This window comes from Agelaius tricolor, unplaced genomic scaffold (genome assembly GCF_023055355.1).
Source record: "Agelaius tricolor isolate 1412-34295 unplaced genomic scaffold, bAgeTri1.0.p SCAF_2, whole genome shotgun sequence".
In the NCBI taxonomy this organism is placed as follows: Eukaryota; Metazoa; Chordata; class Aves; order Passeriformes; family Icteridae; genus Agelaius; species Agelaius tricolor.
This window is the reverse complement of record NW_027269262.1, coordinates 88136716-88161982: the sequence shown is the minus strand read 5'-3', so window position 1 is coordinate 88161982 and position 25267 is coordinate 88136716. Positions and strand designations below refer to the sequence as shown.

Sequence of the window (25267 nt, the reverse complement as noted above, 5' to 3'; positions counted from 1 at the left end):
TAAAGGGACACAAACTCAGGTGGGCAATTGTTGTCCTTACTCTTTCAGTCATGTGAAATCAGAGCTCAACAAAGTAGAACTGGACCTGCCCAAAAGGAGTGTGACAAATGGGAAACCCATTTAAAGTTTTTAACAGAGCAATGAAGCTTTTTTTTCTCCACAGAAAATAAAATCCATCCTGACTAGGAGTGGTTTTGATTCCTCACAAGAAAACAACACAACATCTCATAACTGCTCTTCTGTTTAAACACCTGATGGCTTCTTGCTGCTTGAAAAGCACAGGTCTGCTTTGGAATTTGGTCTTGGTCCCTTTCTTTACCAAAACAACCAGAAGTGGATTTTAAGTTCTGTAGCAAATCCAAACCTTTTGAGGTTATGCATCCACTTGGATGGTAAAACCATAAGCCCAGGAGTGAGAAACAAAGAATGATTTCCTGATCAGGACTGCACAGTGAAGCAAAATATATTTAAATTCTGACATTGGCCACAAGTTTCTGATAGAATGTAAGAAATTAAATTATGCATCTTTGAAGTATTGCTATTCCTTTTTTATTAAAATGGACATTAAATTGCAATTTCTTTCCTTTGCACATACTTATTTGCCTTGTCTACTTGTGGTCCTTGCAAATGGGTCCTACAGCTGGAAGCTGGAATTTTCACACACTGAAGCCAAATAATAAACTTCAATGTGCAGAAATCCATTAGAGAGGTCATGTGTCCTGCATCACTTACCAGGCTTTTGATACCAGCCAAATGGGTGTATTTTGACTTCAGCATCTGGTGAAGTGCAATTTGAAATGTGCCAAGCACTTCTTGTTTCCTCAGCACAGGTCTGGATTCCAAGGCTGTTCAGAGTCACACACACAATCTTCCCACCTGCCAAGGAAGCACATGGGTATAGAAATAAGGAGGAAAATTTTCCTTTTCTAGATAGTGTTGTGAGGAAAAAGAAAACAGCATGGTTCCACTGAGTGAAATTAAGTGAAATTAAAATTAGGTGAAATTCAACCAAGCTAGAAATCAAAGGAAAGAAATACCTGAAATGAGGAAAGTGATTGAAACTAATGCTGAAAAATCTCAGTGAATTCATTGTGAGGGAAGGTGGGTACCAGCATTAAAATCCATTATAATCCAAATCACAGAGAATTTCACTGAGCAAATGTCACAACTCTGAGCAAGGAGCTCTTTCATGTTAATGTAGTTAAAAATCTGCATGTATGTTGAAACATGTCCCCTACTTACATCAAAATAAAAATTCTTTCAAAGCCCTAGTATAAATAATTTTGTACCTGAAAAATATGGAGGGTTTGAAACACAGTTTCATTGAAGATTTCAGCTCATGTTAAAATCACTGCTAGTTCTCTTGACTATATGAGTGCCAAGACTGGATGTCTGAAATGTCATAGATATTAAGTATTAATCAGGTAAATTAAAAATAGGTCCATTTTGTATGCTGGACACCTTAAAATTTTTAATTTATTTTAGAAGTATTTAAAGAAACTCAAAGTCATATTCAGTTAAGATTTGAAATTTCATATGATCATAATGAGGCATGAAAACTATCAACTGTTTTTTATTTCCACATTAATTCTTATCTAAAATAAACTGGATTAATTTCCTAAGGCACACACTTTTGAGCAGTGAAAATTTTGTCTGCTCAACAAAAAAAGGAATTAAAAATATGTATTTCGGAAGTGTTTCAAATTCCAAAATGCATTATAAAAACAGCCCATTTAATGACCTCAGGGAGAGCTGATTAGCACATGACTCCACCAAAAACAAAGTTACACATTTTAGTGGCCTAAATCTGAATTTGTAATAACATATTAAAATCCTTTTCATTGACTTTGAGCTGGGTCGTATCCAATTTCAAACATCAGGTGAAGATTTTTTTCCTCAAGCAGAAGACTAAAATCTGGGAGGAGAGAAGGTCAGACAACCAAACAAGCCAAAAGGCTAAACTGCCCCAGTATATCCACAGACATTATGTGCTTGCATGCACCTAATTTCAATAATATTTAGGTTTCAGAGTCCTTTAGGCTTTAAAAACTGAAACAACATAAAAGGAGAAAAAAAATCACTAAAAGAAATCAAGTTTTATCAGTTTTAATTTTATGCTGTTGGAATTGCAGCCTGTTAAGGACTCATTTTTATGAAGTTTTCTTAATAATTTCTGAAATGTGGAATGTGTCATTAGGCTGAACTCTAGATATGGTTATGGTTACCCAAAAAGGTGCCGAAGAGAGGTGCATGAGATCTGAAAGGGCTTTTAAAGCACACTTCAGAGCAAAAGAAGAGTAAAATCTGGATAATGAAGAAAGACTGAAGTTATTTTAGAAAGACAAACAGGGGGGAAATACCTGTCAGCTGGGAGTCATTAAAAAAGCCAAATCCTGTGCAACAGGGGTCAGCATCACACCAACGCTCACACTCAAAAAACCTGGGAAAGGAAAAACATTATCCATGAGAACCTGTAGGGATGCCTTTCACAATAAGGCTGAAGAACCAGTATACACACACACTTCCATACTTTTTCCATATGTAGATGAAATCATGCTTGATTAGTATACTTATCAGACTTCATCTATTAATTTAGATGATTATTTTGATATCTACCCTAAAAATATCAGCCTAAATTGATTTGGTGCATCATTGGTAAGGGATTTAACAGGTCAACTGGTAATTAGTAGCATTATAAGTAAGAATTTTCATGTCTATAATTAATAATTATGTAGATTATTATTTCTAATAATAACTATAATATTATATTTATATAATGTTCAGTTCTAAATCTCCTTTAAACCATATGTTATCTTTTCTTCATTAAATACTCTCAAACAATGCAATTCTTCAATCAATACATCTGATTTCCTGTATCTGCATAACACAGCCTTGGAATTGCATACATGGTTAAAATTCCAAGGAGAACAAAGGAAATTTCATGTCCTACCCATCTGAAACAGCTTTTCTGCTCATGTCAGTCTTATTCCTCACTGAGATTTCTGTTACTTTCTGGAATGGTACACGTGTGTAGAAGCTCTTCACAGAACTTTTAAGAGTGACTGGAAGGAAAAAGAAAAACAAAATTGGAATAATCAGTTTAACTTTGTTGTATACAAATACTGGCCAAGTAATCAAATGGCAGGGGTCCAGTGTGTACTTTTATGCTGAGCTCTGGTTGATTAAGAGATAGTTTTATGCTATCACAGAAAATTCTGATTGTTAAGCCTGAAGATGAATAAAAATTCACCAAGTGAAGGCTCTGGAAGCTTAGCAAATTACATCACCAAGGAAAGACTGCCAGCCAGGCCTTTTGTATCTGAGACCTGTATTGATGCTACTTCTTCCACAAGGCCTTAAACTGGGACACAGCTCCAGACTGGAAGACTCCAGTGTGCTCATGCATTATTCAGCCCATGCTGCCCTTTGGGCTCCCCAAAATGACATGACTGAATAGCTCAGTTCAGTGGACCTTTACATTTGTCACAGCAAAATTACATGTTCCTGTACAGTGAAAACAGCCTTGTTTGTCCAGCTTCCTTTCATGTGCCCTATGAGAAAAACATTGAACTTCCCAAGTATCCAAAGAGCAAAGGTTAAAATTCACATCTATATCTCTGCATTTGCTAAAAGATATTTAAAGCAAAATAAGAATTACACTCAGTGCTTTCAGTTTTTGCATTATTTAGCTACTGTATAAATTTTAATGGTAGATTGTGACATTCCAATGACATTCCTATTTCACCCATATTATAAAAAGGGCTAAAACTGATATACAAATTTGAGATCCACTTGGCCTCTCTGACTTGGGAATGGCTGAGGTGGACAGAGTGAAATTCATGGTTGATATCTTTCCATTCTGAATAGAAAATGTAAAACCCTATCCCAGACAGCCTGACCTTCCCCTGCACCATCACATCCCAAGACTCATTTAAACATGCAGACTTTTTATCTCAGAACCAAGAGCCAAAACACTGCCTTGCATTCCCAGGGTTAGAGCAGACATTATACATCCAAACACCAAAACTTGCCTATTTTATGGTACAGTGTCTGTGGCTGCCAGGGTAGCACAGTTGCACAGTTTCCTGGTATTTGGTTGATGCTGCTGTCACAAATCTGTGCCTCTGGATAGAGGGTACACACAAAGTATTTGTCTGTGGCACTTTGCAGATCTGCCATTCGACAGAACTCTTCCTCTTGGGCACAGCCTGGGAAGCAAAGTCATGAACAGTTACACACACAAGGGTTCCTTCCCTTCTCTGCTCCCCTTCATGTTTTCAGAGCAAAGCTATCCATCAGCAAACAACTAAAAGGGAGAATTTCAATATCATCCTACTAATCTGAAAATTAATTAATTTAATTAATTTAAAGTGCAAGAGAAAGAGGGACACATTCTGGCCCCAGTGGCACTGAAGAGCAGGTTTACCTGGAGAGCACAGTAAAGGAGCTCCAGCAGAGCTAATTGGGAAGATAAATTCCCCAGCTGTGACAAGCATTACTCCAGTGTATTGGTCTCTCTTTAATATTTTAATTCATAAAGATGTTTTTCTTTCTTAGTAAATCTGACATACAAATTGTATAATCATAAGAGAACTCTGCATCAGTCATGGTCTCTAACAAATAAAAAGGACAATAATGTCTACTATGTCCTAGTAAGCTTTTACAAAAAATATTTCTGAAGCATTCAAGCATCACAGAAAATTAAACATAACTTTCCTAGAATCAACTATTCAAGACATTTGCTCACAGCAATTTTTTCTGAAGTTTGTCCCAGGGTAAGAGCACACCTTCAGAAAAGAACCAAAGCTGTCAAACCCATTTCTTAATTACCATGGCAATGGCTCCTGGAAACAGGTGTGTCAATGCTGAATTTTAAACAATTTTAATTTTTTGACCTCTTACAGTGCTGTTTGTGCACTGTTTAGTACTCTTAGTTCTGACTTCCTGGTAGAACTAGAAACTCTTCTCCATTTACTGCATCAAAATATAATTTATCACTAACCCCAATTATCTGCATTTTACCTTCTTTTACCACTATGCCACCCCCCTTTTTGGAGTGGTACACTTCAAGAACAGCAGGGCATTGCCCAAGCTGTACCTTTGACTCCTCTTGCCCATGACAGGGGCACCCTGATGGTGAATGATGGGCACCCTTTCTGCCATGGCAGGCAAAGACTGTAAGGAATAAACAGGTGGCCCCATTGGCAATTCCTATGAAAATTTAGGAGTTATCTACAAAAAAAAAAATAAAAATCTCGAAGTCTAAAGTTTTTACTCATCATTATTATAACGCCTGTTAAAAGATTTTAGTTAGTTATTATCCCCTACAGAAGAACAGTCTCCATGATGCCTTACGTGTGAGACACCACAGCAGAGCTTCCTCAGCTGAGTACTTCTGCCTGAAGACCCAATATTGCTGGTAAGGGAGGGAATAGTTCTGGTCACTTTGTATCTGGCTGTTGTCCATTAGGTAGAAAAGATCCTTTGTGGAATCTGAGATAGAAACAAACAAAGAATCACACAAAAAATTAACTATGATCTGGAATTAATTAAATTTATTTATATACAAAATTCTGCCTTTCTCAGTAAAACAGCTGCAATCATTTTGTAGGGCTAGAATACACCAAAGCCTGCTTTTAATAACAGAATTGTCCACCCACAGGGCCTCTCCTGTAGGCAGTGTCTCCTCACTGAGCTGCACTGTACAAAATAGCACTGCCAGACTATTTCCAACACCCAAAAACTAGATGAAAATTCCTGCTCCTAGAAATTAAAGGGTTTGCTCTACTCTCACAATATCCTAACAGTGAAATATGAGGATTCAGAGGACGTAAGTATGAGGATTCAAAGGATGTTTGTAATTCCTTAATCTATGTAGTTTTGTTAATTCAAAATAGAGCAGTTTCCTTATATTCCCTTGAGAAGCTTTTACACCTCTCAGTCTTAAAAGTTTTCTTGACAAGCTTAATACCTATTTCAGTCATTTAAGCTCATTTTTCTGAATTTATGCTCCCACAGGCCACATTAAATAACTCATTTCTGTCACCTGCCTGTGACCTTTAGACATGTATACAATGATTTATATCTCCTGAGCTCCCTCTGAAACAATCAATCACAGCTATTTTCTTGTTCCCAAATTCATCCCCTTAAATAAGGGTCCAGTATTAAAAGAAATGGACACTCTTCACTGATCTCTTAAAAATTTCTTCATAAACACTTTCTTATTTATCAAATATCATCAGCAGATCTCATCCCCAGTTCCAACATTGTGGACATTGTATTACTTAATCTCATATGCAGTGAAATATTCAGACAATAATGAAAACAAGAGGTAAAGACATGCTGATGATTCTGTGAAGTGCTGAAGCGCCTACTGATATGCTGAAAATGCACTGTAGTTTTGACTTTTGTATCAGAAACTAGAAAAAGAAACTAGAAAAGATATGTTACCCTGTGTTTTATACATGATTATCAAGTGATAACAGATCTGTAGACATTTTCCCAGATGCTTTCATGACTTCCTAAAATGGTAACCTATAATTCCTGTTACCTCTCAAGTCATAACTTCAACCTTCAGTTTCTCTTGAACAGCTGGTGTCAAGACTGAGATTTAGGGATGGAGGTAAAAGCTGCATTCCTTGCATAACTGCATGTTTTAATGATATCATCAGCCCCAGCAAGGTAAATGGAGAACCCTGAGGGCTGCACTCATGCCTTGGCAGGTAAATGCAAGATAATTTCAACCACCATAGAAAGTGCATTTTTTTCCTCTCTCTTTTTAAGTCTAGACTTTAAAATAGCCCTAACTGTATAGGAGTTCTGCTAGGTAAAAGGGCATTTTTAGTTTTTTATGTAGTTTCGTTTACTTTCCTTTCAAATACCATAAGCAATTCACTTCCTTTTAGGATTTTGCACATATTAAATCATGTGCTCAGACACTCATCAAGACTCCTCAGCAAAGATTCTAATTCATTAAAAATGAATCAAGGTGCTTTCACCAAACCCTACTGCTCACTTTCTCTTAGGATTATGGTGCTGAAGGCCCAAATGAACTCCAGTAACTTCCTAGAAATTATTTTGGACCTATACATTATTTCATATAACAAAGAGCAAACCCTGGAATGACAAAGGAGCTAAGAGAAGTTCACAGGTCATCATGCATGGAAGAAACACTTGTGATTGCATTTCATCCTGGGTTTCTCTATGCCCTGTATTTACAATCATACTGTCAGTAGCAGTAAAGATGCCCAGGTACCCAGGCCAAGGACTTCACTCCTGGGTTTATGTGAATTTTTTTTCTCAGTTAAATAATATTTCCTGTGCCTCTTCAGCTCAGTAAGTCTGAAAGAACAGGTCTCACATTGAACATTTTAACACTTTAATTTGCAGCCTGTCCTGGCAAGATAAGAATCATAAAGCCAGGCCTACATCTTGAACATCTTTCTCAAAACCTCTATCAGGCATCCTGCTTCAGGGAAATCCTCTGGAATTTACAATACCTATTCCATAATGAACATATATATAGCAATATATGATAATTTCTAGTTAAATTCTGCACTGCCTCCCTGCTCTCTTCTGTTGCCTGCTCTGTCTGCTATTGCTCCAATACCTGATAACACCAGATCATCCTTTGTCTCCAAAGCAGCAGCCTCACACAGAGAGGTTTTCATCCGGGTGGCCACATCAGAGTCTGGAATGAAACAGGAATCAAAGAGCAGAGTAATTCCCTTTATCTTTCTCTCCCAACACAAAATAATCCTGAGCTCCCAAACTGAATAAATATATAAAGTGCACCACTTAGGAAAATTCCTTTGGTAGTTCCTCCAAATGTTGAATCAAGAATGAGTAAAACCATCTCTGTATAGCTCTGGGGAACACTTAAACCAAAATGCATTGTTTGGATGACAAAAATAAATGCCACATCCACAGTCACTCTGTATTCAGCATCAGCCCTCTGAAGGCTTTGTGCACTTACAAAGCACAAATTATTATTACAAATAATTTGTGCAATTCCTGCCATGTACATGGTGAGATTCAGAAAGAAAAATATACAATTATTCTGCTAATAAACATAACCCATGTAATTAGGCATAAAGTGCCAAACTATTATGGTACATGGACACATGGGACTAAGGTAGGTGTCTTCATGATATCATTTTCAAGGGAATTATGAGCTATAAATTATGTTCTCAGACACAAGAATTTACCCAAATTTCATGAAACGGGCAGTAGAAGAATTACTCCAGATTACACATCCCTGCCCAAATAGGCTTCTGAGTTGTGTATTAATTTGGATAGCATGAAATGAAGTGACAATGACATTTCCATTACAGAACAGCCACCTGACACTCCCCACAGTTCATCATAAGTTTTTGTAAGAAATTCTGTGAGATAAGTTACCTCTCCACAGGTAAATTTCCTGAAAGGTAGTGAAATTTCTTTCTGCCTCTTCCATCAACTGAAAAGCTAACAAAGAAAAAAATTTGTTAGAACAACTGTTTAAATTAACCATGTTTTTTTAATGCTCAGAAATTGTATAGAAAACACATTATTAAACTATGCATCACCTTCATTACAAAACAAAAGTCTAAGGAAGAAGATCCCAGGTGTCATGAGGATAGTCTGGGTCCAGGGTGCTAAACTTTACCCAATTTCCTATCATTGCTTTTACCATGTAGGTCTGGGCATCTTCCTTTTTATCTTTGCTCCAGACTTTACCTGTCTTTCAGATTATTGGCTTGGATCTGCCCGAATTAAATGCTTCAAGTACTACAGAGTGATATATTAAACACAGTCTCAACTTTCATTAATGTTCATATGGCAAAATGTGAGAGGTCCATCTATCCAGCACTACATCCAGCCAGAGAATTCTTATTCTCTTGTGATATGGATTTACTTGAAAAAAGCATTGGAGCACAAGGGCAGGCTGGTGAATAAGAGAGTGTCTAAACAACAATTAAGGAGAACTGATGTAAATTGAGGTAATTCACTTACTTCCACTGAACACTTGTCCTCCCAGGGTGAAGGAAAACCTCTTCTCCTTCTCATCATAGCTCACACCTTTACACACCTCCCCCATGGCTGAGGTTGGTGTTGGACTCCATCCTTTGGAACTGCAGATCAGCACATCTGGGGAGCTCAGCAAACTGCACAGAATGCTACCTGGGGGCAGGAAAAGACACAGCTGCACCACTGCAATGAGGCTTTGCACCCCAATACTTTCTCTAAGTTCCAAATGAACCCACGTCACTGAGAGAGATACCCTCCAGTATTGCTACCAAAAAAAACCATAAAAAACCAAAACTAAAGAAGCAAATTAGAATCATATGTTCAAATTTGAGTGCTAAGGTTAGCTACTCATACCCAAACTAAACATTTATAGCCTGTTTTTTAGGGATTTCAGGCACATACTATTATCACGTAATAAAATATTACTGTTATCTGATAATATCCAACAATGTTCTTCATAGCACTCCAGACACACATCCAATCTTTTGATGGTCTTGAAATGGTCATGTTCTGAACCAAAAATAAAGCACTTAGATCTTCTTACTGCAGTGGTTTCCTGAACTGGTGCCTGATTTCAGCCATCCCAGGCCTGAGTCTCTGCAGCACAGTGAGAGTGTTTAAGGCCAATGTTCTGGCATCAATCTGTTACCATAACTTCTACACAATACTCAGCTCTTGCTTTGCACTTGGTGTCACAGCTCAGACATTTCTAAGGTTTTATAATGTCCTCTCCAGTTTGTTTTTATGGACTGGGTACATGAGATATTGAATATGCTACCTTTTCCTTATTTTTCCTTTCCTTTTAAGCAAAATGCCAGTCCTAAGTAATGCATTTACCTGTAGAACTGATCCAAATAGACAAAACAGATATTCACCTTCTAGACTCACAAGTAGAGAGAACCCAAAATTTGATTGTAAATATATAGAGAAATGGACTTTACAAGATCATCTAGAATACTGTGATAAAAAAAAAAAAAAGAAGATGCCAAACCAGAAAATAATTTTCTGATTCTCTGGAAACATTTTCTTGAAAACTTTCAGAGATAATTTGTGACAGATTTTCACAGATTTTCTTAAATCTAGGATCAGTTTCCACCCCAAACTGGTGAAGTGCTTGTCACATATCAGCCACTAGCACATGCCTGGATTTCACAGAATCAGAATATCCTGAGTTGGAAGAGACCCACAAGAATCATCAAGTCCAACTCCTGGCTGTTGACAGAGCTTGTCTTTAAATCCTTTAGGCATGTCATTTAAAACTTCACATTTCCTACAGGAAATGCATCCCCAGGAGGAAAGTCAATACTACATGAGCTTGAAACTAAACTGCAAAAAGTACGCACTGGCATAAAGTGCTTGAAGTCGTTGGCAAAAATCTGGTTGAGCCAAAATCCCACCTCTGCCAGACTCCATCCATCCCACTACCACTTGCTCTCCTAGAGAGACATCCAAACCTGGGAGATTTTAGCATTTTTGCATGCAATAATGCAACATAATTCCATAAGGCATCCTTTTTTCCTGCTCTTAAAAGGAAGCTGATTTTCATTTGCACCACAAGAACTCTGTCTGGAGGCACCTTCTTAGTTCCTGCATCAGCTGAAAGGCACCAACTTCTGGTAACCAAGCTGTGCTATGTGTGGAGAGAGGTGTTTTCAGAACAATTTGTCTCATCCAGATGGAGATGTCACACACACAGAGAACAGGCTGAGTTGGAAGAGACACACAGGGATCCCTGAGTCCAATTCCTGGCCCTGCACAGAGTCACACCATGCGCCCAAGTTTCAGCAGTTTTTGAGCATTGCCCAAACACTGCTGAAACTTTGTCAGGCTTTTCCCTTCAAGATGCCCATTTTGTTCCAAGAGCAGGTTGCTACCTCAGGTCTTGGGCATTACTCAAACCTTCCCAACACCAAAGAAAAGTCAGGGATGTAGAGACAGGTATGGTGCGAAGGTGGGTGCACCGTGTTCAACAAAGACTCCTACTCATTTAGCTTTGGTTTCCTGGGCAGGCAGGCAGTACCTGCATCCAGCAGGAGCTGGCTCAGGATGAACCCATCACAGCAGGAGTCCTGGCTGCACTCCTGCCTGCAGAGCAGCTGAGCATCTGTCTGGGATGTTCCGGCTGCTGGGAGCACCAGGGAGCGGTACACGCCCGACAGAACGTTCTGGAAGCCAGTCCTCTCAAAGGCCTTCAGTCCAGAGGAGCTGAATTCCTGTCCTGGGGAGACACAAAGGGAAAGGAGCTCAAGGGGAGCTCAAGGAATGTTTTTGAATTGCCTGCAGACTGGAGCTGGTTGAAAGTTTTATGATCAAAACTCAGTTTTAAAAGTCTTTTTCTGGATTTTGAGTTTCAGAAGCAAGATAAGATCATCAAATGAGGCAGTGCCATTATTCCTGAGTAGCTGGTTGTAATGTGCTGCCAGCAAAGAGCTCCTAAACTGATCTATGCAGTAAGGTTGGTAATATTCCACCCTCAAGCACTCAGTTACACTGTTAGTAACTCCCAGATCAAAATGAAACAAGTTTATCTCATTTAAAAAGTAAAATGTGTCATTTGGCCAGCATAGCTGCATCTGCAATTAAGACTTCTGCTAACAAGGAGGGTATGATTCATAGAATTTTGGTTCTAGAAAACTAGAACAGATCTGGTATTTAAAAGATTATACCAATCACAACTAGCTCAAGGGACTTGATTTATTTTCAGGTGAGACTTAGATCTTTTATTTTTTATTAATATTAATAAATAGTGCCTCAGAGGTTTGGATAGAAGTTCAAAGAACATGGTAAGACCAGAGAGTTTTGACTCAAACCCTACAGCATTTGGTTATCTTGCTTCCAGTTTGGCATGACAATTAAAGCTGGACACCCAGTGGATGTGGTGCAATCAGACACACTCAGGACATAAATAAATAAGTAAATAAATAAATAAAGTTTGTCTCATTCATTCATTAGCTCATCTGAAATGTTTTCATGGAGAGCAGTTGACTTCTTGGCTGGTATATTACTAGAACAATTCTCAACCAAAAGTAAAGTGAAATTAAATTATGTACAGGCTGGTCATTAATAATGCCTATGTATTCACATAACAAACTGCTTAGTTAAGATAAGTCGTTTAGATTTTGAGTTTTTATGGGACTAGTTGCTGGCAAAAATCATCAAAATGGCTCACAAAAGTATTTCTAATTTCTAGGGATCAAGATATGAAAGAAAAATTTGCTGAAGCTTCTGGACTGTCACTAAATGTTGATCTCTTTAAAGTATTGTGTCTTCTTAAACAAAGATGCTCCCAAATTTAGTCCTGATCCTCTACAGAAGTAACTACCAGCTTGGACACAGAGTCAGATTTAGGTGAGGGATTCATTCACTTCTGGTACCTCTCTTCAAAAAGGCCATCAGGGCATCTCCCTCTGGGTTCCTGACGTGCAGCAAGCAGCTGAGGCCACTGATGCTAGTGGCAGCAGGGTTCCCCAGGACACCTTGCACCTGAGACAGAAAACAGGCAAGCAAAATAAATACAACCTAATGGATTTCCTCTCCTAAAATACATTTTCTTTATTAATAAACTAATGGGGAGCAATGAGCAACACAAAGGTTATCACAGCACAACTCCATGTGGACATTTTTCAGTCTTTCTCATACAGACAATTTTTACATTGTCTTTATGTTTTTACATTTTACATCTCCAACTGAGATCTCAGCTCCTCAATGCCACATTACTGTTTAAAATAGTGAATAGGAAAATAGCACAGTGATAAAAAGCACACAGTCCAAACCCTGGGCTAGAAGAAGGGACTCAGAAAGTAGGATTGTTTCAGGTGGCCTAACTACTGACTTGGCTACTTCTAGTTTAGACTATCCAGATTAACCCTCTTTTTAAACCAACCTGATATCCTATCTGCAGGTGCTCAGCATGATTTAGGGACAACAGTGCTGTGTGATGTTTCAAACACTGAGGTATTCAGATGTCATTTTTGGAAACATCAGGGTGTAGTTTCTTCACCAACTTGCAGGGATTTATCACTGCCATGGGGAAGAGCAATGTCCAAGGGGTCAGGTGAGAGCCTGCCTTTCTTCTGTGATCTTGTCTACTTACATTGAACACTCAGCACTGTGGCAAACATATATTTTTAAATATGATCATTCTTACCAATCCAGAGGTGGTGCAGTTGAAGTTGGCTTCAGCAGCACTGTATAACTCACAGAGCACTTCAGTACCAGCAAGAGTTACAGTTGCAAAGCCACAGGCATCTTCCCTCTCACAGCCTGAAAAACAGGAAGGAAATTTTAGGTTTTCTAGCACTTCACATGCAAAATGGTTGCTACAAATTCCACTGCTTACTGCCACTTATGTAGATTTCCTTATGCCTATCAGACACAAATTTAATTAGCAAATCAACTTTAGTACTCAACTATTTTAGTAGAGATTTAAGGATTTTAAATTGAATTAAATTAATGCAGAAAGTTGTTCATCACTTGATGATATAAACAGCTGAGACAGGTCTGACCACACACCCAAATATTTAAAGTCTGCTGGATAATTTTGCCTGAGGCAGGAGTCTCATGAACCACTTTGCCAGCACATCACATCTGCCTGATACAGAAACCCCATGGCAAGGAAGTTGTGACAAATATCAGAGTGATAGGAAGGAAGGAAAAATCAAATTTCAAATTCTTCAATCATGCTGGTTGCCCCTGCAGCACCCCCCTGGCCACTGTAAGGGACAAAGAGCCATCCCCTCCAGATTTAGGGAAGATCCTTCTGCCCTTACACATTCACCATTAACTTACTCCCACAGCTCTGCTTCTAGCCCAGGTGAAACATTTTCCAAATCTTTAGTACAAAATCAACCTACTTAGATCAAAACATCAGCTGAAGTGCAAGCTGAGCTATCTGACCTTGCAAGGACTTAGGGAGGGAAAGATTAACCCCCACCCCTCAATGAGAACTTCAGCAGTAATATTTTGTAGTTGTGCTACCATTTATTTACATAACTTATAAAGAAAACACAGCTGAGAGAGATGGAACCAGATTGGCTGGCAGAGGGGCATGATTTCCTCCCCAGGTTTGTTCTCAGGCTCAGTTCAGTGTCTTGCTTTTGAAAATCCCAATTTTCAGGGGAAGGTGCAAGAAATCTTACAGTATAGAGCCAGGATGAGCTCGTGCAGGAAAATCATTCTAGTAATAAAAGGCTTCACATATTCAGTTCTCAGCATGAGGGGTGATTGCTCCAACTAAACTGTGGCATGTGACACAAAGCCACTGATTGGTCAGAATTTTGGATATCTCTGTTACTGCAGAGAGTTTTTCCTCTGCCTCTGACAGCCTGAGCTTCAGGAGACACAAGGTGTCTCCTGAGAGTGACTCAAAGCATCCTGAAAGCAGTGTGGTGATTCCTCTGGGTTCTAGATGATTCTGAACCAACTTAAACCAATGCAATATAGTACATAAACTGCAAGACTTGGCAGAGGAATATCTCTGAACTCCTTCTAATGCCCTTCCGATGTAAGCAAGGACAATTATTCCTATTTTGTGCCAATCAGGTAATTTGTGAAGAGGCAAAAGCTGTCTTTTCATATGTTCTGAACACCTAATTCTTCTTTTGTCTGCACATCTGCACAGCCTGATGAATGTTTCCTGGTTTAAATCTCAGTTCTCATTCGTATTGCAAACTACATTAACTGGCTTTAAAGTCAGATGACTTGTCTGAAGTAGGATGTAAAGTCAGAAGACTTCTTTCTAAAAGAAACATCAATCTTTTCCCTGAACCAAGGTCACCAAAAGTTGTAAATATCTTCCAATGAATTGGTGACAAACTGCAGAAAATATATTTCATCCAGGAGCTTAACTATAAACTCACATGAAAATATTATTATTTTTCACAATTGTTAGTGTTGCCTCTACAGCTTTTCTCAGTTTTCTCACCTGAAATGCACTGAAAATATGTGCTTTGCAGGTCTCCCCCAAAGGACTGAGACTGAAGAATTTGAGCTTCTTCTGATCCATAAATGAGGTTGGAGGCAGGAACTCTTTCAAATTTTCTGAGCACTAAAAAAAAAAACAAAAAAACCACAACCAAGTAGTATTATCAGTTCCCATGCTGTAAACAGACAATATTCTAGGTAGAAATTGAGCTTGAAGAATTCTGTGGGTAAAGAGGTTTGCTCATTAAATGATGTACCATAACCTCACAGATAATTCAGGAGACAGATGGTGTGAGGGTAGAATTTCTGCTTTGAAATAAAAAGTGTCACAAGATGTTTTAACAACCAGTTAGCCAGGAGTGGTCTGGGATTTTACTTTCCAATGAGGCTTCTCTTGCAGCAGCAGACCTGCCATCTCTCATTACTTGTTCATGGCATTTTACCAACTATTGAGTCAAAGGGGGAACCACCTTTCTCCAAATCAGTCACAGAAAAAAGAGCCAGCTCCAGCAGCACTTGGTCAGACAGGAAATCCAGAAACACAACAGCCTGATCTCAACTGTGGGAAATAGTAAAGGTAAGAAGATTTTCAGAAAGCTGGGAAAAGCAGCCTTAGAAACAGACAGAACAGAGAAATTAGAACTAGCTGCAGCTGCAAAGTTTGAAAGTAGAAAAAGTTACAATAGTACAGCAAGCAAGACATGAAACAATAGCTTGAGTTTTAGGCTTGGCTAAGATAGACCTTAAGACTGCAGAAAAATATGCTTAGCAAGACAGTAGAAGGTTTTAAGCTTAATAATGAAATATTGTGTATTGTTAACAGAAAGAAGACAAGAAAGCATTGTGTGAAGCAGGTGTACATGTGCTTTTAGTGATTGCCTAGAACAACTGTCTGTAAGCTTTAGCAATATGCTATTGGCTAGAAAGTTTTTTTAAATTCTCTGTAACAAAGAAATCTTTGGCTGTTGCTAGAAGTAAATGAGTTTTTGTCATCTTCCTATTGTCTCAACCATTTAATGAGGCTGATGCTGTAATAAAAGCTCAAGGAGTGTATTCCAGCAGTCCTGTTCTGTTTGTGAAAAGAGAAAACTTCCCAACACATCCACTGACTTCAGCCCCAAGGCTATATCCAAGCTAGTATGTCCTACATGCTGCTTTATTACTTCTCCATTCCACTTTTCACCTGATCTGACTGTCACTTTACTGACCAAACCCTTTTACCTGCTCCCTCTGCACTGGACCTGCCCATGTGTGAGGAGTCTGACAAGCAGCACTGCTCACACACTGGGAAAAGCTCATGGGGTCTAGAGATCCAAAGCCCAAAGGTCACTAAATGGGGTGAGACTCCAGGCTCCAGAGGGTTTGGCCCTGTCTGTGCCCTGCAGAGGGTTACAGGCACATGAGAGGGCACACAGTGCCACCACCACCCTTCTGAGGCTGCTGCCACCTGTATTACCAGGGAGCTGGTCACACTCTGCCCACAGGTTAATGCACCAGTGTCACAGGCATATTTTATGAAAAATGCTTTTGCTAGGATTTTTCTCCTGAGAACCTGAGGCCTCAGAAAGGAAATGCAAACAATAATTATTTGCTGCTGTGCAATGCAACAGGTGCATCTTTGATTGCTCTCATGTGGTTGTTTTTAATTAATGGCCAATCACAGTCCAGCCATCTCAGACTCTCTGGTCAGTCACAAGCTTTTATTATCATTCCTTTCTACTCCTTGCTAGCCTTCTGATGAAATTCTTTCTTCTATTCTTTTAGTGTAGTTTTAATATATAATTTTCTTTTAATATAATATATATCATAAAATAATAAATCAGCCTTCTGAAACATGGAGTCAAGATTCTCATCTCTTCCCTTGTCCTGGGACCCCTGTGAACACTGTCACACACGAGCACATTTGAGTGAGCACAGCTCACCCTGCCCATAGCAGGGGCTTGGAAGTAGAGGATCTTTAAGATCCCTTCCAAGGGATCTCAAGCCATTCTGTGATTCCATGACACATGATTGCTGTGTTTATAAACAGTCATAAATGAATTTTCAACAGTCATAAATATTTGTAGTGACATCTTCTAGCATGACCCACAAAACCAAGCACAAATATCTACAACTGCTCCATCCTGCACAAAGTCAGAAATGCCCAAGCAGAAAGGCTCATGGTAGCAGGAGAATTAAGATCCTGAGTCCTCTCTGCAGAGAAACATCCCAACAGCCCCATGACTGAGAGCAACAGAGGCTTTCACCTCATGTTCATAGCTGTGATCAGTCTCTGAGTATGCTCAGAGGAAAAAAAGTTATTTTAACTGAAGATAGTTTTGCAACCTCTTCACAACTGAGGACTTTACTTTTCACACTCCTTCCACTGATCACACTTGTCATAAGACATTGTCTAATTCAAAGCACACTATGACAAAAGTTTCTAAACAGAATATTCCATTAAATTCAATAGCAATCATATGATGAGCATATAAAAACTTCTGGGGAAAAGCAAGAGCTTTGAGGCTGAGGTGCAATTAGACCTTACTGCAGGCAGTCTGGGGACTGTTAGATAGATGACTTTCTTTGTTTTTTCAAGTTTTTCATCCTTGAAAACCAGCACTTTGTAGCTGTATTCAAGCAGAAGTAACCTCCTCCAGCCTGCTAGGATGTGTTCCCCAAGTCAGATACCTTACAGCAGGGGCCCAGAGGGTGATGTTATTTTGTGGCTGTGAGGTCATTGCTGAAAATATTCTATTTCCCATGAATACACAGATGAGGGATAATTTTACAAAGAAATTAATAATTTTGCTTCTTTCTCATTAGCCCTCTCATTATTCTTTTGGGTTTTCAAGCAGAGAGCACAAGGGCAACACACATCAAAAGGCAGCAGCCATCTGTGCGTGCAGGAAACCTGCTTCTCTCTCTTCCCTTACCAGAAATAACTTCCCCAGTATAGTCAAGAAATGCAAAACTAAGGAGGAATGTGGCTTAAGGAAGGGGCCACAAGTATGGGAAAGTGAATAACTATGGGACAGTGAATCCCTATAAGCTTTGGAGTGCTCTTCATAAGGAAGCTTCACCTCTGAGGGGTCAAAGCATATCCAAAATTTCCTTCTGCCACTTACCCAAGCACTGCTCATCTGTCAGGAGATCCTCTGTTTCAGTCCAGCCCAGGGCTGCCCCAGAGCTGTCCACACAGAGGGATTTCTTGGTGGCAGGGTCCTGCTGGGAAGGTCTGTACTGGCCATCTTCATCACACTGCAGGCCCTGCTCTCTGCTCTGGCAGGGGGTGACACCTGGTGAAAGGAGAAGGGAAGGCAAAAATGCTCTTTGATAATGCTGACACTGGGTTTCACAGAGCTCAGAGGCTGGACAGGACCTCTGGAGGTTGTAAGGTCAGAGCCCCCTGCTCAGGCAAGGCCACCTGGAGGCTGTGCAGGACCCTGTCCAGATGGCTTTCACCCATCTCCAAGGACTCCACAGCCTCCCTGGGCAACCTGGGAGTGACATCTTGGTTGTCCTCACAGCAAAAACCATTTTCTGATGTTCAGAGGGAGCCTCCTGTGCAGCCACTGGTCCTGCCAATGCAGTAGGACAGTGTTTCAGAGCTGAAGGACAAGAGTCTCCTTAGCACAGCAGAGACTTCACTGAAAATTAAGCAAAGATTTGCACAGTATTTGCACACTCTGAAGCATGGTAGTCTCACTGCTTTGTTGCTATTTCAATTTGTGTTTCAAACTTTTTTTGAATTCTCTGTCATGCATCAAATCTCTGTTGCTGTATTTCCAGTACTGCAAAGCAAAGTCAGGAGAAGGAGCTGTACTTTCATCCAGGTTTGTTCAGTGACTCCTGCAATGGATCTGTGAGCAACAAGAAGAGCTATCACACCAAGAAATTCAGAAAAACTCTTCAGACTCTTCAAGGTGACAGCAAGGACTGAAAGAAAGGTGGAGGGTAATGTGAAACCTGCCCTTTTGGAGAGGGCTGGCATTGAGGAGCAGCACAAAGTAAAGTGGAAACCAGGCAGGGAACAGGATTAGTAAAAAAATTGCAAATGTACATTTCTAAACCCTAAGGAGAAAACTTTTAAGGACACAAATCCAATACCTACCCAGGGAACACACATGGAAAAGAAGAATGACAACCATAGGCAAAAGCAAATTGTTGTTGGGGTACATTACAATAAAAATGGGAGGTTTATCCCACCTAAGAGAACAAATAGGTTGAAAGAGAACAAAGTAGATTATACTTAATGACACTTCCCAAGAAGACCATTCTTGTTGCTCTTATTTATATCTTGTGTTATATAATTCTGTAGACAAAACTGAATTTGTACCTAATAACTGGTTTTCTGTATAGAACTGCATGAAAAAAGCAAATCATTTAAACTGAATTCACCAGCTTTAGTGAACACTTCAATAGTTGCTTTGTGAGAAGTGCTTGTATTTGAAGGAGAAAGAGCTACACAAAACAGGACTATTTTAGTGTTCATGGAAATGACAATAAATGAACTTCATAAGAAGTTTCTTACTGATACTGAACACCCAGATATCATTCCTGAGGACCATGAACATGTCTAGAGGAACCACAACATCCTGGACGAGACTGACCACTTGTTTCTCATGCATTTTTGGTCTAAAAACCAGACAGTTTGTACTTTGTAAAATGCTTTTGAATGTATGCAGAAGGGATCATATCCATCCAAAAACCCCCAGAGGGAGGATTAATTTTTTTTAAAAAAGCTTAGAGATGAATAAAAAAAATCATTAGATATTTGAAGCCAGAAAATAAAGGATATGGAAAAAATGAGTTCAACTTACAGTGATCAGCAGTGATTGCCCCATAGGAGTTGGTAGTTTTGCCCACAGGACACTTGATACAGAAGGAATGTCCTGTCTGATACTGATAGTAGCCAAGAGGGCAGGGAATGCATTCATTGTTCTGGAAATAACTGCCTGGAGGACAAACAACTGCAAAGAGAACAATCACCTTATTACTCCTTTGGAATTCAACCACTTCTGGCATTTGCACACATGTGTGGGTGTGTATATATACATATAAATATATATATATATATAAAAGATACATAAATATAAATATATAAATATATATGTTCCAAATGTGTCTATATATATGTATGTATGCATGTATGTGTATATATGTATAAAATGCTGATAGATTTGCCATAGGCTTCAAGCTCTTCATAAATGTGTTTCTAAGTGGTAGAACAAAGTAAGCACCCTTTAAGTGATCATTGAACTCATAAATGACAGGAAGATAGGCTGTGATATGTTTTCTCAGATCACCCAAATTCTCTTCTTGAATTAGAGCACATGAAGCTCTTTGGAAATGCCAAGTCCAGGCCTGATTCCCAACTGTCAAATCCATTTGTAATAAGATAATGCAGGTGGATGAGTTGTGAAAGAAAGCAAAGGAAGACGAGCTACAAAAAGAGTAACTTCTAACACTACAAACAGAAACAGGAAGGTTCTGAGGAGCAGAAGCTCCAAAACCATCATACAGAAATCCACCATATGGTAACACTTTTGTTCAGAATTCCTGGTAAAGAAATTTTTGTTAAGCACTTCCAAACTAAACAGTAAAGGCTGGATTAAAAGCCACTAGCTGTGCACATGACAACCCAAACACAAAACAAAAAGGTGCTCTCAGTGATGTTCTTAGTCTGTATCTATATAATTTTCAAAACAATCAGGAGCAATATTTCCAGCTGACTTGTTGCATATTACAGAGAAAATTCTTTATCTTCTGGGATGTCATGGAATACTGTCTTTCCCTCCAGAGCATTCAAATGAACATTAAAGCAGAAGAGTCACAGACATATTTGCAGGACAATACCCCTGCTTGTTATTTCACAGCTGCTTCCCAGATGTAGATTTCCTTCAAAACACTATCAAAAGTATATTTTGGGACTTTGACAAGGTGCAAAACTTTATTTCTGTCCTTGCCCTGCATACTGATAGAAGTTTAAGTTTCCATGAGAGTGAAACAGCAACAGAATATTGGCCATTCTCACTACAAACCATGTGATGAATTGCTGTTCTGGCCAACACACCAGAATGTAAATGAATTTAACTCATGGGACCACCTAAATTAAAACAGACAGAAAAAGGCAACTAGTGGGAAAATTATCCTATCTTCCTTCATCTTCTGTAAATAGTCCAGTGGGAAGGTCTGGGAGGATTCAACTGTGAGACTGAAATTTTCCTCCTAATATGAATCAAGGCAATTACTCTGGGCAAAACATATCTAAAATCAATTACAGAATGAAAAAAATCCTGGATCAGTCAGAATTCTACTTTCAAAAACCCATCATCTAATACACAAGTGTCTGATGTGTTTTAAAGACAATTTCCAACACATGCAAAAAGCATAATACTCATTGAACAGCAGTAGAAATTAAAGTGAGATGAGAAATCCACACCTAAATTGAAGACAAAATGCAATGAATAAAGAGGCTAATTAAGCAATTAAAGTTTAAAAAGAAACAAATTAAGCTTTTCAAAGCACTCTGCCTTTTTTTTGTCATTTTAGTCACAAGGTAAAAGAAACATCTGTGTTTCTTATCACATTTTGAGCAGGAAAAATTGTCTTTTATTTCACATGTTGGATTGACAAAAGGGCACAAAGAACAGTAAAAAATGTTGGTGCAGAATCACATTTTCTAGACTCTTTAACTCTTGGAGGGACCTATCACTTCAGCTACAGGCCACTCTGACATAATCACATGTAGGTTCAGTTTGACCCTACAAGTGAGACAAACCACTATATTGTATTTCTTTCAAGCATTAACATGAATACATTTTAACACCATAAGAAACTAGAGAACAACTTTCAACCAAAATATCAGAGCTAAGTGTTAGCAGTGGGACCAAACTGTGTAACCCCAAAACACACCAAAAAAAAATTTAAAAAAAAAATCAAATAAATTTAACCCTTTGCTCCTGCATGAAATTTGGAACTTATTGTCAATTCTAATTGGACTTGGGCTTCTGTGTACCAGGGGAAGAAGCTGCAAAATCCAGGCTGAGGAGCAGCTCCCTGTGAAGTGATTCCACAGGGATACTGCCCTTCATTAAAGCCTCAGCTCTCACCACATTGAGCAACTTCACAAACTGTCCCAGCTGATCATTGTCCAATGCTTGCCCTGCTCCTGCTTCCCTCCAGGGATACTGGAAAATTTTGGAATATCAGATTCTTGATATAGATTATTAGAAATTATGTCTTCAGCAGTCAATCATTCATAAATCTAGCCCTTTCATTTGGGTTATATTATGTTTAAAGCAAATCTAACAGAATCATCAAGCATTTTAAATAAAAAAGAACCAGCATAAAAATGTTCTTAAATCAAAAGGTTTAATAAAAAGGTTTTTAATAAATGGTTTTTAATAAAAATAACCAGCAGAAGACAATGCTAATTTACAAACAGCTTTTAGGTTTTTCCCTGAAATAAATGGGGGAGAAGGGTTATGCTCCTAAAGTCTCCCTGGACAGTTTCTAACTCTCTTAGTTTTAAATCATACATTAGCAAAAGAAAGTGTCTTTTCTACAATTAAAATTTAGCTAAAATAATATTGTTACCCCCAACTCTTAAGGAATTGTATTCATAGCTACCTGTGACATAACATAAATCAGTGTAAGGCTGAGACTAAGAACAAATGTGATATGAGAAAAATTAACATATGATAAATGTTACCCATTTGACAGGCAGGAAAACATGAAACAACACAACAATAGATGCAAATAAACAGATTATTGTAAGTAAAATACAAGAGACAAAGAGGTAGATCCGTGTAAGTTGCATGTTCATATATTAATTAATATATTAAGCTTATTGAGAACACCAAAAACCTGTTGCTACTGAGCTTCCTGAAGGAAAAGCAATGACATTGACAATGAAATAAAACCAAACAAATCAAAAGGATAAGGATCTGAAAACACAATTTGTATTTCAAGAACAAGCCAGAACAGGAAGGAGAAGAGAATAAAGAATCTCTGCCACCCTCACACAATTATGTTTTCTGCTGTCACAGGTGATGCTTCTTACTAATTGTCACTATTATTAGTGGGGAAACAGACCAAGACAGGATGGATGAGTAGGATCTATCTATCTATCTATCTATCTATCTATCTATCTGTCTATCTATCTATCTATCTATTAGAAGAACCAGAACCTGAATTCCTAAGTTCCCTGTTCAGAATAAAATATGCAGTCCTGCAACACAAACCAGTGTCCAACAGCAGGTACACTATGACAGCTTAGAGTAAAAAATCTCTGTCAAAGGCTGGAGCAGTCTCCTTTCCACATATCTTTGATGTCTGTTTTACTGAGTGACATTTCCCACAGCTAGCTAGTTCAAATATGTATGAATTAACTCACAAGGCAAGTTAATTCACTGCTTCCTAGAGGCCTTTATGCCTGGCAGGCAGGACTTGGCAGAAAGATCCAGTTCTTTGTAAGTTCTGCTCTAGGTGATGGATTCTACTTAAAAAATGATAGCTTTAAGCAATACAACACTATAGCTTGTTAGGTAGCTGCAAGTTGCTATGGACTCTGGACTCAGCAGGATTTTTTTTTTTTTTTTTTTTTGCATGTGTTTAAATAACGCAGATCTGAAGTGCTTTAGACTGTGGAGAGGAGCTGAACCTGCAGGCAATTTACCCTTAAATGTCCAGGCTGGAAAATGCAGCAGTTCAAAAGTGTTCAGCACTTGATTACCTGACCCAGGCATAGGAAACTCTGAACTTAAACAGAAACACCACACCAAGCAGGTAGATAAGTTTTTTTCACATATTTTGATGTGCTTCATAGCAATGAAGTGATTAATATCTGGAAACATTTCCATTAGAAAACTTATCCAAAACCTTTTTCTGTTATCTTATACCTACAAGTGGTACCTCTCTCCTCTGTTCCCTAGATTAAAAAGGGCTAGAGATAGTGAATACATCCCAATAATGGCATAAATGAGACGTGGACTCACTGAGGACAATTGGCCAACAAGAACAACCAAGATCTGAAGGAGGGTTGGTATTGATAGAAACAAGAGTGGGGCTGGTAAGGCAAAGGCACTTTGGCAGCATGGCCTGGTACCAAGGAAATGTTGGCACAGCCACAGGGAGCTGTGGAAAAGGCAGGTTTGGCAGCCCTAAGCAGGATGCTGGCAGAAAGGCAGCCTGTTCCAGGGAAGCAGACTAAACAGAAGGAAAGAAGAAGAAAAGAGGGCAGAAGTGCAGTTAGGTCTGGGTGTTGGCCAGCATCAAGGAAAGCTTCCATCTGAGCTGGCTGGATTTGGCCAGGAATTCACAATCCCAGGACTTTTGGCATTTCTGCCTCTAGGTTTCTATTCCAGGTAATGGATCATTATCTGAAGCTCTGGCTATATTATCTTTGTGAAATCCTCTTATTAAGGATCATGTGCATTACAGAATGACCTTCTATCACCAGACAGATCTAAAATGTTTACAAAACTCTCTACACAATGTCAGTGCTATGATGCCTATTTCCAAATCATTGGTTCAACACAAGGAATTAACAGTAAGCAAAGCACTAAATCCCATCTCTCCCATTCCCATTGGTGCCTCACACTTTTTAAATATGAACCTTAAACACAAGTTCACTGATGACTGTCTAATTTCTGCTTTATACTGATTCCTGACAACATCTAAGAATGGAAAGCTAGCAATGAGACCTACCACATCCTTGTGAATTAGGGCCTGCTTTCCCAGGAGATGAAATTCTTCTAAACCCGCTTCTACATCCGAGCTGCACACGGGGAGACAGATCAAACTCTTCATCCCGGGGAAAATCAATGACAGAATCTGCTAGGAACTGCTTGGAATCCAAATGCAGCAGAAAAACACCATCCTTAATCTCTTTTATAAATGCTCCAATGAGATTTTCCCCAACAATTGCATTTTCTATAGAGGGGAAAAAAAATACAACAAAATAGTCTGAAAGACATTTCCGTAGACAGGAATGGATAACCACACAGAAACTGATGGGTTGAAGTTAAAAACAGAGGCAGATGCAGAAATACAAGCATGTTAACAAACAGCAGACCATAATTAATCTGTACAGCATCTATAAAATTACAGTCTTACTTTACTCTGTTTAAATACACCCAAAACCACCTCAAACAGAAGGCCCCAAAGCTGCCTTAGCAGGTAATGGAAGTTGGAACTTAATGGGACATGATGGTGCCATGACCATACAAAGAGAGCAAGTTCTGCTCTGTCTCTTCTGAAACCATACAATCATTCCCTCAAAAAGTTATTTTTGTACTACAGGTAATTTTTAGTGTGAAGAGGGTCAAAAAGGTAATTTCCTCAAAGAGTA

The 25267-nt window shown here is 38.8% G+C and overlaps 1 protein-coding gene across 1 annotated transcript in view; it reads right to left on the bottom strand.

The window, feature by feature from the left end:
* The window catches only part of TG (thyroglobulin), a 146716-nt gene that overhangs the window by 88036 nt on the left and 33413 nt on the right, over positions 1-25267 (bottom strand). The window contains exons 20-34 of the mRNA XM_071421983.1: positions 24625-24849; positions 19734-19883; positions 18039-18209; positions 14933-15055; positions 13157-13272; positions 12384-12492; positions 11030-11227; positions 8995-9162; positions 8401-8466; positions 7610-7690; positions 5356-5493; positions 4032-4208; positions 2951-3062; positions 2361-2440; positions 733-876 (exon numbers count right to left, since the gene is read on the bottom strand). Coding sequence (XP_071278084.1) covers positions 733-876; positions 2361-2440; positions 2951-3062; positions 4032-4208; positions 5356-5493; positions 7610-7690; positions 8401-8466; positions 8995-9162; positions 11030-11227; positions 12384-12492; positions 13157-13272; positions 14933-15055; positions 18039-18209; positions 19734-19883; positions 24625-24849 — 2058 coding nt within the window. The remainder of the gene's footprint in view (positions 1-732; positions 877-2360; positions 2441-2950; positions 3063-4031; positions 4209-5355; positions 5494-7609; positions 7691-8400; positions 8467-8994; positions 9163-11029; positions 11228-12383; positions 12493-13156; positions 13273-14932; positions 15056-18038; positions 18210-19733; positions 19884-24624; positions 24850-25267) is intronic.